Source organism: Octodon degus, unplaced genomic scaffold (assembly GCF_000260255.1).
Source record: "Octodon degus isolate 3935 unplaced genomic scaffold, OctDeg1.0 scaffold00013, whole genome shotgun sequence".
In the NCBI taxonomy this organism is placed as follows: domain Eukaryota; kingdom Metazoa; phylum Chordata; class Mammalia; order Rodentia; family Octodontidae; genus Octodon; species Octodon degus.
In genome coordinates, this window is record NW_004524589.1 from 616,436 (window position 1) to 632,696 (window position 16,261).

At 46.8% G+C, this 16,261-nt stretch overlaps 1 protein-coding gene across 2 annotated transcripts in view; it reads left to right on the forward strand.

Moving 5' to 3' along the window:
* Abcc4 (ATP binding cassette subfamily C member 4) overlaps positions 1–16,261 on the forward strand; it is a 249,589-nt gene that overhangs the window by 107,594 nt on the left and 125,734 nt on the right. For both annotated transcript variants that reach the window (XM_004626249.2, XM_023709652.1), the window contains 4 exons: positions 5,060–5,154; positions 5,336–5,422; positions 10,272–10,368; positions 15,281–15,490. In XM_004626249.2, the coding sequence (XP_004626306.1) occupies positions 5,060–5,154; positions 5,336–5,422; positions 10,272–10,368; positions 15,281–15,490 (489 nt within the window). The remainder of the gene's footprint in view (positions 1–5,059; positions 5,155–5,335; positions 5,423–10,271; positions 10,369–15,280; positions 15,491–16,261) is intronic.

Sequence of the window (16,261 nt, forward strand, 5' to 3'; positions counted from 1 at the left end):
TTTTGAGACAAGGTCTAAATTGCCTAAGCTGGGCTCAGATTTTCTGCCCTCATGCCTCAGCTTCCCAGAGTGCTAGGACTACAGGAATGTGCCACTATATCCAGCTCGTCATTATTGTAGTCGTTTCCTGTAAATCCACCAGTCAGTAGGATAAAGTAAGGGTTTCTCTTTATAGTTCCTCTTAAGCCTCTTTCTCAAAACAGCTTGGAAGAAGAATAAAACCAAACCAAAAAAGTAGGATTTTTCCTGTTAGATATAATGGTAGCAAGTAGATGTATTAAATTAGTTCTAATTGAAGGAAATTTTTAAGTTCATTGAGCTGAAGACATCCCTGAGATCACAAGTGAGATACAAAGTAATAATTCACATTTAGGTTGATTACATATTCAAAGTGGTATTGTGCTGGGTTACAGAACACACCCTTGGGAAACAAGTTAACAGTATTGGTGCTTTACAGCAGTGGACAAAATCCAAAGCCGCGGGGGCAGGTGCTCTAGGCTTGAGTCCTAGATTCTCTGTAGTGGGTGTCTTTTTGACTAATAGCCTGAACTTTCAAAGCCTTACTCTCTCCACCTGTAAAGTGGAGATAATAGTATTATTGACAGACTCTGTAAGGCCATTGTGGGTGTGAAACAGCCATGAATTTGAAACATCTGATTCCTTGGTGTACCTAACAGATTTGTTATAGATACTAGTTTTTAACGCTAACTCCAGTTTTGGTTAAAGTCATATTAGAAAGAGTGTACCTGGGTGTGTAACCTCGGCTCTTTGAGTTGCTCTGAGTGCCTGAGCCATTGCTTTATGTCTCTGAGACATTGTCCCTGACACTCACAAGTAGAAGTAGCAGAGGTTTCTTTTGGTTTATGGTACTTAGAATTCAGTTCACTAGGGAGCTGGCTGTCAGGCAGGAAGGGCAGGGTAGAAGGTTCTGGCAGAGGACAGCCACACACGCCCTGGCATCCTGCAAGCCAGGGAGTTGGGGAGGGGCTAAGGCAGAGACCCACCTGCTGGGCACACCCCTGGAGACCCGCCTCTTCAAGCCAGGCCCCGCCTCTTTAGACCAGGCCCCTCCTCTTTAGGTCAGGCCCCACCTCTTCAGGCCAGGCCCCGCCCACCTCCTACCTCATAGCCGGTTAGTCCACCGCCATGATCCTTCTAATAGCCACACCTCTGAGCCCAAGGGGTTTGGGGGGAACATTATAGATCTAAACGATAATATGTAACTACTTTATATAGTGCGCTAAATAGAGCAACGGTAAAATTACTGTTGGCATAGTAAACACAATAGAATACATTGGGCAACAATCACTTCTGTTATCCTTTAACCCTTGAGTACTTTTTAGAACTTTCAAGTAGTACACATTCAGAGAATGACATCGATAGCTTTACTGTTTTTCCACATAGATCAGCTTTCTGAGGCACTCACAAGTCTATAGTTTTGTCTCATTTTTGCCATATTCTAGCCAATCTGGGCATTTTAATTTTTTTAAAAATCTATCTATCTATCTATCTATCTATCTGGTACAGGATCTTCTACACAGCTCAGACTCTTAGTGATCCTCCTGTCTCAGCCTCCCCAGTGTTAGGATTACAGGCCTGCACCACCCCACCTGGTTTCAGTGCAGCATGGTGCACCCAGGGTTCTGGGGCCAGCATATCATGTGGTAGTGGGGATTGAACCTAGGTCCTTGTGCTTGCCAGGCAGGCACTTAGGCTGCTGAGCTATCTCTCTAGCCCCAGTGTGGTCATTTTCTTTTTAGTCTGTCCTGATAATTATAGAAGAATTACTACTATATTTTTATTTTTCCATTTCTCAACTGGGGCCTCCGTGATACATTAGGAAATACGTGGGGATACAGGAGATAAGCCTAAAAGTGGAGACTGAGTGTATGCCTTTGGGGTGGACTACCACAGCATCACTGTTATTTTAAATATATCTTTCAGCAACTGCTTGGCAGCGTGATATGAAACAATAAGATGCTGAGCTCAGAGATGAACTTGGTTCAGGCTCTTTCTTTTCTTCACCATTGCTCAGTGTCCTCAGAGCCTCACTTAGACCCCACCTGCTCCCCTCTGAACTGGGCCAGTCCTTACTCTGCCACTGATGGGGAGGACTAGAAACGGAGTTGGGCGTGGAGACTGGAGCTGGGTGCAGAGTTCTCACCACGCAGGTGCTCAGCAGTGGAAGCATGAAAACCAGCACCCACAATAAGGCAGGTCCTTCTTGAGAGATATAAAGGAAGACTCAAGAAGCCAGAAGACAGAGGAGGATGACCGGACGGGCGGACAGGGCGGTTTTCCGGAGGAGAGAGTGGGGTGGACTCACAAGGCTGGGGAAGTACCTGACAGGCCCTGGAAGCTGGATGTTGTGCCTGTGCGAGCTGCTGGCCTTCAGGACTTGTCCCAGTGGCCTCCTGGTAGTGTGCGCGCAGGTTGAAAGTGCGATTGAGATGTCTCTGATAACATCAAACCAGCATACCACTTCCTGGTTTTCCTTTAGTTACGTACATGCTTTTCCGGGAAAGCATTTTGTGGAGGGGCAGCCAGTGGCAGAGGTCCTCTCTGTGGAGACGCCTGGCACCTATATTATTTCATGCTTTTCCTTTTACAAAACTGCAGATTGGGTCCAGGTGGTGGGCCTGGCTCAGACTTGACTTCAGATCCGTTGAGGCGTTTTCCCCGTCAAAGGCTTGTCCCTGAATAGTTTCAGAGTCAGCAGCACTTGCAGTGGTACTCAGAGTGCTTTGCTAATCTCCCAGATTCCTTTCTTGCTTTCTAACTTTGCTGAATGAGAGTGTGGGTTTTCGTGTGTGTGTGTGTGTGTGTGTGTGTGTGTGTGTGTGTGTATTTGATGGTACATGGGTATTGAACCCAGAGCCTTTTCCTTGAGCTACTGCATCCGATGCTACTTTGAGAAATAAAACAAAGCAGCAGAAAGTCAAGGTGCAGCAATGAAGTAGAACACATTACAGAGGTGGTCAGGATGAGTTAGAGGCCCTGTGTGTGTGTGTGTGTGTGTGTGTGTGTGTGTGTGTGTGTGGTGGAGGCTGGAGACCTCTCTTAAAACAAAGTTTCTCATTGAAAACAAAACAGAAGAGATGGCGTCCACTTAAAACTCAACAAAGAAACTATGACACATAGTGCTGAGGCAGCACAAGTCAGCCTTCAATACGTAGGGAGCTCTGCGCGGCTGTCTCTCTGAGGTTTCGGAAGAGGGTTATCGTAGAAAGATTCACTCTCTCAGAATTCACTGGTGGAATCTCACTGTTGGGATCATTCATCAGTTTGCAATCAACTCAGGTCCTTTTTCTGTCTATCCAGGGCTGTGATGGCAAGCCTTTTAGAAACGAGAGCCCAAACTGTACCTCAAAACCTACTTATTGATCACAAAGTCCCAAGCCTGCAGTTAAACCTGAATACTGAGATTTTAGGTTAGAAAAATGACTCATACATGAATGTCTTTCATTTTAAAAGCAAAACACTACCACGCATGCTGTGGGTTCCCCACCACTGATCTGGGGTGTTCACACCCCAGAAGATCCCTCCTTTGATTTCCACAGCATCCCATGAGGTTAGGAACTGTTCTTTCTGCAGGCCATTTTGTAGATGAGGAATTGGGGAGGTCAGGGACTTGCTTTTCATGGGGAACCCAGTTGCCATTTGCTTTGTTGCCATATTTGTCTAAGTTGAGATCAAGAAATGAAGGTTGATCTGCAATAAGGGTGGTTGCTGTGGCTTGTATGCTTCATGTTTGTGAAAGTTCCAAAGAGCCAGAAGCCTTGGACTTGTGTATCCAATTGGTACGTGGCAAATTCTCTTTGACTTTGATACTTTTTAAAAAAATTTTATTTAGTATAGGGTCTACAGGGTTTCACTACACAGATTGGACTTGTAGTGATCCTCCTGTTTTCAGCCTCCCAAGTGCTGGGATTACAGGTGTGCACCACCATGCCCAGTTTCAATTGCTGAGACTCAGTGCACCCTGGGGGTGGGGCCAGCAGGGCATACCAGGGATAGAACCCTGGTTCCTACATTTGCCTAAGCAGGCACTTTAATCCACTGTGCTATTTGGCTGGTTCTTTGACTTTGATCCTTTGATTCTTTGATTTTACTTGATTCAATAAATATTTCTTGTAACTGGCTCCTTCCCTAAGTTGGCATCTGCCGTCCTCACCAGCTCTTGGAGTGGTGATTCTGCTTGGTGCCAGGCCGAGAGCAGAGTGGTCCCTGTCTCTCAGTGCTTGCTCTTGTCCCATCAGCTGTTTGGAAGGCGCTAGCTTGAAAGTCATCCAGAGTGAGACCCAGTCTGCTCATTTTCCTGCTTGTACCCAGATCCTCACTGTGGCCGTCTCTCGCCTCCACTGTTCTGACAGCTCACTTGTGTTCCTGCTCTGGGCCCCGTCACCATCTCTTTTCCACAAAGAGACAGGAACCATTCTTTCAGTAGCCTGATCCAACCTGTGCTGTTCTTCCCATTTTGCTGGGAGTGAAACCCTGGTGTCTCTGCCTCCTCAGCCTCCCCTCCCAGCACCTTGCTCTGCTCCAGCACCTCTGGCCTGTGTGTACTCTGGGCCTGCATGTGCCCCACAGCTTTGCATCACTTCTGCATAGCTACCCATCCTCCAGCTGTTCTGTAGCTAACTCCCTTGATCAGTGCCCTTGCTGGCCACATATAGAAAGCCAGCCTTCCAGCTCTGGGTCCCCCTGCACTCGCTTCCTTTTTCCTTTAGTGCTCTTTACTACATCCATCCATGTCCACTTTCACTGCCCTGTGGGTCTCCCATTGTGGAGATGGCAGGGGCCCTGTTTCTTTCACCACAGAAGTCACCGTTTGCAGGGCGATGCCGGGCCTGCAAGTCATGCTCAGTAAGGCGCATAAATCCTGTGAAAAAGTACAGTATGAAAGTATTTTTTTGCAAGGTTCAAAGTCACCACTTGAAATGGAAATACAGCCATTCCTGCTGATCACATACTTCTGAAGACCTCCTGCTGCAAAGTTTTGGATGATAGCGGCAGAGTCATTCTAGGTCTTTGTCTCCTACTCTTCTGTTGCTTGTAGGATTTACAGCTTTTAAAAGACGGGGACCTGACTGTGATAGGAGACCGGGGAGCCACACTGAGCGGAGGGCAGAAAGCACGACTGAACCTCGCAAGGTAAATTGCTTTTGCGCGGCCATCTGCCTGCACTGGGGGAACCGGGAACTTGCTCCCTGGATGCTTCCACGGGAACCCTTGGTTTCGGGTTACCCCGCTGGTGCCAATAATTTTGACCATCCCTTCGGTGCATGTCCCCAGGAGAGGGAAGGATTCTTCTAACACCTCTTTTGGTTTCTAGAGCTGTCTACCAAGACGCCGACATCTACCTCCTGGATGACCCACTCAGTGCAGTAGATGCAGAGGTTGGCAAGCACCTGTTCCAGCTGTGAGTGCACTTGTGTCTTTTGTCTTCTCTGCGTTCAGGAGCCCTTCGGGTGGGGCAGGAAGGGCTGTGTAGCTTCAGAGGATTCCCCCTGCCTCGTGCCCTTCTCCCCTCACCCTACCCCTCGCAGAAGATCCATTTACAGCAAACTTTTGCTTGAATGCAAGGTTGAGGTAAGAAGAAGATAATGGCAGCGTGTCGCAGAGAGCTGCACGTGCAGTAGGGAGTGAGGAAGTAGAGAAAAGTTGGCAGGTTTTTGCCTTGGTCCTTGCAGTTGATAACTAAGACCCTGTAGATGGATTCAGAGCCCGGGAATAAGAAAGTGGGCAGGTTTTAAACCAAAGGATGGGACGTGGCAACCTGGTGCTGGACCTGTAGTTCCTCTGTTGTTTGTGTTTGGTGAGTGAACAGTGAGGTCTACAGTACTAATGTTGGGCTTCTGGGAAAAGCCTTACTGGTTTGTGCTTATTAGTGTGCAGGTTTAGAAATAATTAGTAAAGCTAGAATTTAAGAATGATTTGTCCATATTAATGTGGTTTCACAAACATACTTTTTTATGGATTTTGACTACTGTTAATGCACAAGGTTGCAGCTGGCCAGGGTTAGCTTGTACCTGAAGCTGGGTCTCTTGGATCTGCATGAATTATTCACTCTTAATATTCTTGCAGTTTGTTTTCTTTGCTGTTGCTTAGCCACTGAGCCAGTGAGGGAGAAGACTTTGGAGCCTTTTCCATGTGTGCTGTCACCCAGCGCATGCAGATGGACACTTGCTGTGTGTTCTAAACTGGCCTTTGAAAGCACATGAACGTGACCTGATAAAGCAGCAGCCACATCTGTCCCGCAGTGCGCCTTCTGTTTGTGCTGCCGAGCCCTTTCCTCTGCACTGATGGGCCCCCTTCTGTGTGCACTGAGACAGACGTGCTGACAGGCGTCCTTGTGCAGTGCATCCTGGTTTGCCAGGAAGGGGACAGTAAGCCTCGCCGAAGTTAAGAACCCACGCTGGGCAGAGTAAATGAGACAGATAAGTTTAGATCTCATCTCGTTTTACCCTAAAGAGTTTTCTCTGCATGGATTGCATCAAAGCACAGTCTCAAGAAAGCTCAACATGCCCGGGCATAGAGGGTTCCGTGTAGGGGGCCTGCCTGTGCTGCACTAGAGGAATAGGCAGCCTTAGGCATTCAGCTGGAGTCTGGAGGCTCGGCTTGTGCTGGTTTCCGTGGGGAGTGGCCTGTGGCTTTGTGGGTTCCATTGGCGAGGTTTAGAGAGGCTGGGAGTGGATGTCAGTTCCTTCTGGTGAGGGAAACAGTAAAGGTGGAGGAGATGCTGAGATGGCAACAAGCAAGGCACAGGAAGAGAGAAGCGAGCCAGCAAGCCTCCCCCAAGCAGATCATGGAGGAAGGTGTGTGGAGATGCTACTGGTGTGCGCCTGTGTTGTGCTGCGCAGGCTGCCAAAGCCAATTCCACAGACAGGGGTGGACTGAACAGCAGCAGTGTGTGTGCTTGCAGTTTTGGAGGCTGGAGGACTGAGGTCAGGGTGTTAGCTGTGGTGGTCCCTCTTGTTGACTTGCCGTACTGCTTTCTTACTGTGTTCTGGAATTCTTCCCTCTGTCTGTGCCTGGTTCAGAGTTCCCCTTCTTGTAAGGACACCGGTGAGGTTGGACATCTCCCCCGCAGTCCACACCCTTACTATAGTTTAATTAGCTCTCTGAATGGCCCTGTCTCCAGATGACAAGGTGATGGGGCTGGAGTTCAACATACAAATCCGAGATAGGAGCATTCAGTCCATCCTAGGTCCTAGGTAGCAAAATGACAGTAGCGATTCGAGCAGCGGGGAGGAAGAACACAGTTCCAGGCTCTGGCTTCTGGGGATTGAGGTCATCTGCTAAGTGTGGTACTTGGTGGAGGGATGGGAAGGGCAGCTGAATGTTGCCCCAGCAGAATGGGGACATAGAATATGCCTGGTATTGGGGTGATGAAAGAATTTTGGGAGTGGATGGTGTTGGTAGGCCTTCCTGGTGGAGCGCTGCAGCAGAGCCTCTTGGGAGGAGAGAGGAAGGCACGCTGATCGCTGGGTCTCCGTATGCATCTCAAGGTGCTCCCCAAAGTTTCCCTTTAGACGTGGAGGTGTTTATAAAGTCCTTTCGCACCTTTAAGGCTTAATGACTTTGGATATACATTTGATAGAAGCAAGCTTGTTAAAATTGTTGTTTGCTAATCAGAACCACATTCTTTGGGGAAACTTAGAGCAGGGAGCACGAATGCAATTTAGGAAATCACTCACCAGCAACTGGAGAATGTTCTCAGCGAGTTAGAAAATTGGATCGAACAATATACTATGAACGATGGCGGTTGTGTTGAAGCTTAGAAATGTGAAGTGTTTTGTATTAAAAGTGAATGAATTGCACTTCTGTTTGCCATTAACAGTTCTACGTCAATCATGAATATACATCCAAGGTTATTAAGGGTTGTGAGTTTTACAACTATATGTTATGAACTTGAAGTGGATTCTATCTAGTATGGAAAGCTAGGGGCTCCTAACTGATGGCTGGTCTGTAACTACCTATGACTCGTGTCATATTTTAGAAAGCTTCAAATTCCCAGGCCCCTGTCTCTCCTGCAATCAGTTCTTCCAGGTTGTTATAATGAGATCTCCCACATTGCTGCCTGCTTTACTCTGTTTAGGCTGCTGTGACAAAATACCATAAGCTGGTGGTTTATAAACAACAGAAATTTATTTCTCATAGTTCCAGAGGCTACAGAATCCAAAATCCGAGTGCCAGTACCTGAGGTATCTATGGACCACACCACTGTTCTTGCTTCATCCTTAGGTGGTTAATGGAACATGACGCATCCCTTGGGCCTCCCATCCCTTGGGCCACGGCAGATCCCTCGTCCTTCTAGGGACACCGGTTCCATCCTTGAGTATAGGTCCCCAGCAAGAGGCCCCAGCTCCTCACACCATGCCATCACAATTTCCATGTGCAGATTCCAGGAGGGTCAGAAGCATTCAGAGCGTAGCAGTCATTCACCTTCATTGTTTCAGCCCTTGGTGGACTCCCCCTCCCACTCAGGGTGCAGTTCAAAGTCCTCAAGTGGCCAATGAGCTCTTGGCCCGCTCACTGTCCCACTCTTCCTTGCACACACTGACACTGCAGCCGTGCCACCTGCCCATTCTCCGGTCTCCCAGTCTGCAGGGTGTGCACATACCTGTTTCAGAGCTGGGGGAGCCTTTTGTCAGGGCAGAGGAGAAAGAGGACAGGTGCAGATGGGCCTGCGGTTCTTGCTGGCTGCCCCGGGCCCTCAGAGAGTGGTGCCGCATCACGTCTGTGCGCCTGTCCCCCACCCCCACTCAGTGCAGGGCATGCAGAACCTTCCTGACCTGCAGGGTCGCCTGTGTTAACAGAGAGGTCATTCCCGACAGATTGCTCCCCTGTAGCAGCTCTCACTGAGCTTTCCTCATAGCCTGCATCACAACCCACCAGTACATTTGCCATTCGTACTGTTGTGTCTCTTGTCTGTGTTGTGGGGTGTTGTCTGAGCGTGTACCCTGTGTCACCGCTGGACAGGTGTGTATCAGCTCATATAATGGACAGGCTTTCTTCACTGCAGAGGAGGGCCTTGGTGGCTTGGGTGGGTGTTCTTATTTGTAATCTCCTCTACCACGGTGTTGTCAGCTCTGAAGAGCCCTTGATAGGCTAAGCATTAGAAGATGCATTGCCAACCTGATTGGTATTTTTGTGGTTTGGTCAGGCACAGTGATACAAGGCTATAATTATAGCTATTGAGGAGGCTGAGGCAGGAGGATCACTTGAGCTCAGAGTTTGGAGCCAACATGGATATATAGTGAGAACTTATTTCTTTAAAAAACAAATAAGCAAACAACCAAACACTTCTAATGTCACAACTTGGGGCATTTTTAGTACTAATAATTTAGAAAAGTTTTTTTTTCCTGGAAATTTTGAAAAATACATGACTTAGGCACAAATTAAAGCCAACTATTACAGTATTGTAAATATTTATATTATCTTGTCCATGATATTGGGAAGGAAACATTTTGCTGCCCTGGACTTGGTCTTCCCCATCGTACTCCTTTGGTTATTTATATAAAGGGATGAATGGCAGGTAATTTTGAGTTAAGGAGGAAGAATTCCTTTACAAGCTTGAGTTCTGTATCTGAAGAAGGGCTTAGTAGGTTGAAAAGTTGAGCTTGAAATAATTCATAGTAGGACTTTTCCCCAGGGAATAATAATCCCTTTGGATGGAAAGAAGGAAGGGACAGTTTTGGCATGTGCAGTCTGCACCCCTGGCTCTGGCCAGAGGTGTGCATCATCCTCACGTTGGAAACAGCCTAAGGAGAACAGCTGCCTGACATCAGTCTGCCTTTCCTCCATTCCAAATACCAGAAAAACAATTAGTATTTTAATTAAGTCAGGTTTTATTTTATTTTATTTTATTTGCGGAACCAGGGATTGAACTCAGGCCCTTGCGCTTGCCAAGGAGCGCTTGTTCCACTGAGCCATCTCCCTGGCCTAAGTCAGGTTTTAGAATCTCAGTATTGCTAACCTGTTTTCATCATGAAATATAAAGCTGCGTTTGTATTTCGAAGCTGGCATCCCCTGTGCTGGACTGTTTTGTAGAATTTGCTAGCAGAGATGCAAGACTCAGATTTTCTGCCAGAGAATACGGGTGCCTAGTTAGCTCCACGGACTACATCCGGATTGAATTTGCGTTCCCTTCTGTATTTCCTCTATGCGTCCGTGCCGCCTTGGGCACGCTGTGGTCTGAAATGTACTTTTCACTTTGGAGCACCTGTACTAACGTGTGTTTCACGCCGGGCTTGTTATACTCACAGGTGTATTTGTCAGACCTTGCACGAGAAGATCACAATTTTGGTGACTCACCAGCTGCAGTACCTGAAGGCTGCCAGCCACATTCTGATACTGAAAGACGTAAGTAATTCCGAGACCCCTACTGCACGGCCTGCTCTTGGTGTGCGAGGAAAGCGCCTCTCAGCAGGTGGCCTCCTGTGGGCTTCTCTGGAGACTCACTCTTCTGCTCAGCTTTGTTTCCTGCTCTTAGAGCTGGGGTTCACGTCCTTGCAAAGGAACTTAAAGGACTTATGGAAATGTCACTGTTACAGTCTACGACGCGCCATCCTAAAGTCTATCAACTTGCTAAACTACAGCTACTACAGTGACGTTGTTAATAATAGTGCTTTGTTTTTTGCAAATTTGTCTCCTTTTTCCATGACTCAAGCCAAAGGGCTTTATTTGGAAATTACAGGCGTAAGACATGTTTGCATCCATCTGGTAGTTACCCACGGTTTGCTGAAAGAGCATCTTCATTAATTACATTGCTGTGGCTGTGTGGCCAACTCTCACTACACAGGTCCTGTCCGTGCCTGATTGGGCCACAGCCCGCACAGCTGTTAGGACGACAGAGCACTCGCCTTGTAGGGCCTCCCTTCTTCCCTTCTTGCCAGGGTGGATGCTGTGAAGGGGACAGTTGGCCACGGGGAGCTGAGGGACAGGACAGGAAGGTGCCTGTCATGCTGTCAACTTGGGCGAGGGGCATCTGACACAGGCAAGCTGGTGGCCCCTTCCTGAGGAAGGACGTCCCCAGGACCTTTAGAAGGATTCAGGGCCATGGGCTGAGTGAGTCAGGGAGGCTGGGGAGGGAGGCAGGTGCCCCAGGCCATGGGCAGGAGCCCTGGCACTGCGATGGAAGCTGTTGTTGGGACCAGAGCAGGAAAGTGATATGGGCTGATTTGTTATTTTTTCTTTTTTTTCTTTAAATTGTACTAGGGATTGAACCAGGCCCTCTGCACTGAGCTACATCTTCAGGAGTCTTTATTTTTTTATTTTGAATCAAGGTCTCCATAAATCACTGAATTACCCAGGCTGGGCTCAAACTTCCAGTGCTCCTGCCTCAGGCTCTCCAGAAGGCTGAGATTGGGAGTCACTGTGCCCGGCCTGATATGTGACTTCTAAAAGATCCCTCCTGGTGTTCAGTGGAGGGGCCACCGAGGAGCAGAAGTCTTCGTGGTAGGGTGCAGCGGTGTGCGCGTGGCTGAGGGTATCACTTTGATTGGCTACCAGGACAGAGGGGCACAAACCTGGCGATGTCAGCATCAGGGCGTGATTGCCTCATGCTGTCGGAGCCCTCGAGTCTTAAGTCAGGACCGTGCTGGGGCCGTGCTCCCTATGGGGGAGACCTTCCTTGCTGTCTGCTCTTTTGAGGGCCAGCTTTAACTACTAACCACTCCAATTATGTAAATGCAGGATGCCTACAAATTGCATGTCTTGGTTAATTTTTATAAGATAATAGGAAATGTAAAAAATAACAATTTTATCAAATATAGTCAAAATTTTTTCTGTGTTTGGTAAATCTTAAAATATTCAGTATGCAACTCAGTGTTACAATCTGGACAGTGTGTCTAGTCTCATTCCAAATTCTTTTAATGTTATTGTCTTTCTTTGAACTGCACGCTTTGCATTGTCTTGTCGGTCTTGCCTTTTTTTTTGTCTGTCGGTGGCATAGTTTCAGTAAAATGTCTACGCTAAATGCAATGGTGACAACATCAATGACGGATGTCCTGGGTGGTGGGTCACTAGCCCATATTTTCAGTTATTTGGTCTATTAGACCTAATCTACATTGTAAATGGCCTTTTGAACCCTTTAATAACAAACGAGTTCCATATTGTTTGGCCCAGAAGGTGCATATATATTGTACAATACCTTTTTCTTGCTTGTAGTATGCATGCTAGCTTGTTAGATGTTGGTCAGCTGTATCAATTCCATCCAAAGAATTATAGTCACTGACCACCACCAGGATGATCTGTTTCATTTCTTCTTTCAAGTTTTATCACTTCTGTATTAGGAGTAGTTGACAGTAAGGAGAAGTCTCTTTGTCTTCCCATTTCCTAACACAGGCTTTTCCTCTCTAGTATGCTAACATTTCTCCCTTATGCAGTGTTTTCCTTTGTAGATCTTTGAGCTCCTCCTTCCTGTTCAGTCTCAGTGTCCCAACATATTGTAAAAGAATATCACTGGATTTTGGAGAAGTCTAAGAATTATATCTAATGTACTTATGATAGGCCTTTATAGATTGTAGCACAAAACTAAAGGTGGCTTTTCACAAAATGAACAAATTAATAAAAGACAGCAATTACTAGATTTTACTGGAAAGGAACATGAAAGGCAAATGCAATGTTCTGAATAGAAATAGTATGCAGAAAGTAGTTGATGTGAAACAGACAGTTTATCTTGTGTGAACAAGAATCCACTGGTAGAAGCGACACCTGCCCAAGGATGCTTGGGATAGTCAGCACATAAACACGCTGCCCGAGTGACCCTCAGGATAAGCTGTCACGCAGCTCATGTTCTTTGACTTGCAGCTTTGGTACCTGCTGTCTGCCTTCCATGTCACTTGGGCCGGTCTGTGTCCATCAGGATTCTTCTAAGGATGTCATTCATGTTGGGCTTAAGCCTCACAGACTCCAAAATGATTCCGTTTTAACTTGGTCACATCTTCAAAACTCCAATTTCCAGATAAGGTCACATCATTCACCCATACTAAGAGTTAGGACTTGAACATAACTTTTTGGGAGCCACCATTTGACCTGCCACAAGCTACCTGCTTTGGGAAGGTGCAGGTTAGTGTGCCTTTGACAGGTGTGGGGATGGCTGGATGCCTGGCTGGCTCCTTTGCCTGTATGCCCCACACCCCTGCCCTTACTGCTCACCCTTGCAACACGCCCCGGCTTGCACCCCTCATGTTTGAGAAGCCATCTCCTTAGGACCCTCAAATGTTTTAGTATTTCCTCTCTGTCTTCATCAGCACTGAGTTATCACAGTGAAATGACCGAGACAGGTAACTTTATGAAGAGTTCATTGAGCTCTCAGTTTCTGAGCTCTAGGGATGTATTGCCTGCATGGGCCTGGCTCTGGCAAAAGCCCTCCCAGCTGAGGTCACCCCGCCTCACAGAGGGCATGTGTGAGAAGGGCTGACGTTACTGCCAAACAGGAAGTCAGCAAGACTGAAGTCCCACCCTTCTTTCTCAGGGCACATCCTGTGACCTTAGGGCCTGCCCGAGGCCCCCTCCTGAAGTTCCCACCCTCCCAATGGGGCCACCCTGGACACCAAGCCTCTAATCACAGTGGACCTTTGAGGAACACAACCATATCTGAACTCTCATACCCTCCCACAGCCTCTTGGTGAAAAGGTGGAACTAGCAAATAATGAATACTGACTTCAGCGTACAACCTCTTGGAGCACTTTCTCAGAAAAAAGTAAATTTCACATTACTGCAGCCACCAGGATATACAGTGACAGCATAGCTCTTGCAAAAGTCTTGAAGTGCTTTCTTAATGCTGAGTGTGGCTTTTAAAGAATAGTGAGGAACCTGTCAATCAAAGCTCCATCAAGTGACTTCTTGCCCCAAGGAGGATTATAAAAGGCAGAATTTCTGCCTCTTCTGAAGCATCTCTGTGTGTCAGCTCTTTCCACTTGCCCCAGGAATAGGGAGCTCAGAATCCTCAAACTTGAAAACAATTTCTTGCATAGAGGGCTAAACTAGGGTGGCCAAAGCTGGGGATCAGTAACTTTACAAGCACAGTCAATTATGCTGGTGTAGCCGGGTTGCTGGTCCTCTGATGGGGGCTGCTTTGGGATCCTGCATCCTGCTTGGTGTGAGGACGCCTCCCACTTTGAGTACTTCCACAACAGCCATTTGTCCACTGTCTGATACTGGGAACACTGGGACCCCTCCTTGCTGCTGGTCTGGCCCTTCTCTCGCAGCAGAGGGGGTCGCAGCCCTCCAGCCCCTCTTGAATGGTTAGCATCTGGCTTTGGGAAAACTGTTCTCCCAATATCCTCCTACTACATTCCTCGAATATCTTCTGGATGCTAAGTTAACTTGATGAAATAAGTGTGTGAATTTTACTTCTTAAGTGGAATAAGACAAAGCATATGAGGAATCATCTTCTAATTCTCCAGTTACCAGACTGTTACAACTGAAAGGTGCCAGGGATTTTCCTCCCTGACTACCTTGCGGTGGGAGGCAGAGAGAATCCTGGGTCACCTTCTCCCACCTGACCTGTCTCAGTCCCAGGGCTGCTGTCCGTTGCTTTGGTTTGAGTCCTAGGATTTGCCTAATATTTTGTTTGTGGCTTTTTAAGTAAGTCAGCTGGATTTTACGACTTCATGGGGTGAAAAAATAGTCAAGGGATTTACACTTGAGGTTTTTTTTTTTTTTTGTAATGGGAAACTGGATCACGTGGAATGTTGTATTTTCAATTTTGAATTTCTCGAGTTTGGGAGGCCAGTTTCAGAATAAAGACCATGAAGACACAGCTCATGGGGTCTGTGTCCAGGGCTAGCACACACACGTTCTTGTACCAGAGGGGGCAAGCGAGCAGGTGGGGCGTGGTAAGTGATTCTTCCATCGATAGGCTTGTGTCCTTCCCTGCCAGCCAAGTTCTTCCCTTTGGAATCACCTTCCCAATTTACTCTCTTCCTTCAGATTTTACTGCAGGACACTTACCTCAATTTCCATATTCTCCCAAAACAGGGACTGCCACCATCGTATCTACCCTTTTGCTTCCTTAAATGCTTGTGATCACTCACGTCAGTGGCCTCCATCCTTATCACTGGATCACATATTTCATTAAGCACCTCAGTCAGGATTTGGTAGAACATGGTGTTCAGTGAGGTGTTATTGAATTATACCATATTTGTCAGCTGGGATTCAGATGATCATAACTTAAGACTAGTTAACCTTTTTATTTTTATTAGATTGGCCTGGATTAGTAGTTTCACATGCAAATGTATTCCTCTGAAATTTTTAATGTTGATTTTAGGGAGAAATGGTGCAGAAGGGAACTTACACTGAGTTTTTGAAATCTGGAATGGATTTTGGTTCCCTTTTAAAGAAGGAAAACGAGGAAGCAGAGCAAACTTCAGTTCCAGGGACTCCAACGCTGAGGAATCGAACCTTCTCGGAAGCTTCCATTTGGTCTCAACAGTCGTCTAGACCCTCCTTGAAAGATGGCCTTCCAGACGGCCAAGATGTGCGTTTACCTGTCATTACCTGACTTGGGGCTCTTGGGGGCCCCAGAGTCTTTGGTCTGCTGTGCTCATGGTATGCTCCTGTGGCTCTGAGATTCTCTTTATATCTAGAAGGTTAATTTGAAGACCCCTTAGCCCCTGCCCTGCTGTGGCCTACATGAAGTCAACCACTTTTATGAGTCGTTGACATGTTCTGTCAGTGCAGGGAGCTGATGGCACTCTTTTGCCCTGTTTTCAGATGTAGACCAGGAGCCCTGCTCATTCTTCTATCATGATTGACGCTTCAGAGTTAGTTCCTATCTTTTCTTTTTCTTATTCTTGAAATCTGAGAGCTATATCTTAATTCATCTCAGATGTCTGATGGTCAGCATAGGGTCAAGAACATCCTTAATTTGTGTGAATTTAAATTTATTATAAGTTCTCTAGGCAGAAATGCAGGAGACCTCCCTATATAGTAGAGTTACTGCTTAGTATTGGTAGGGGATAGATTCCAGAACTCCTGGAGATAACCAAACCTGAGCACGTCCAGATCACTTGTATAAAGTAGCATGACATTTGTGTATGACCTGTGCACATCTTCCCATATACTGTAAGCTATCTCTAGGTTACTTTAATACAGTGTGGGTGCTAAGTAGTTTTATATTGAAGGATTTAAGAAATAATGACAAAATAATAAAGGGTGTGCATAGTCAGTTCAAGAACAGTATTTTCCCCCTGGGCATTTTTGATCCACACTACAGAACCTACAGTGCTGGAATCTCAGTGTATATGTG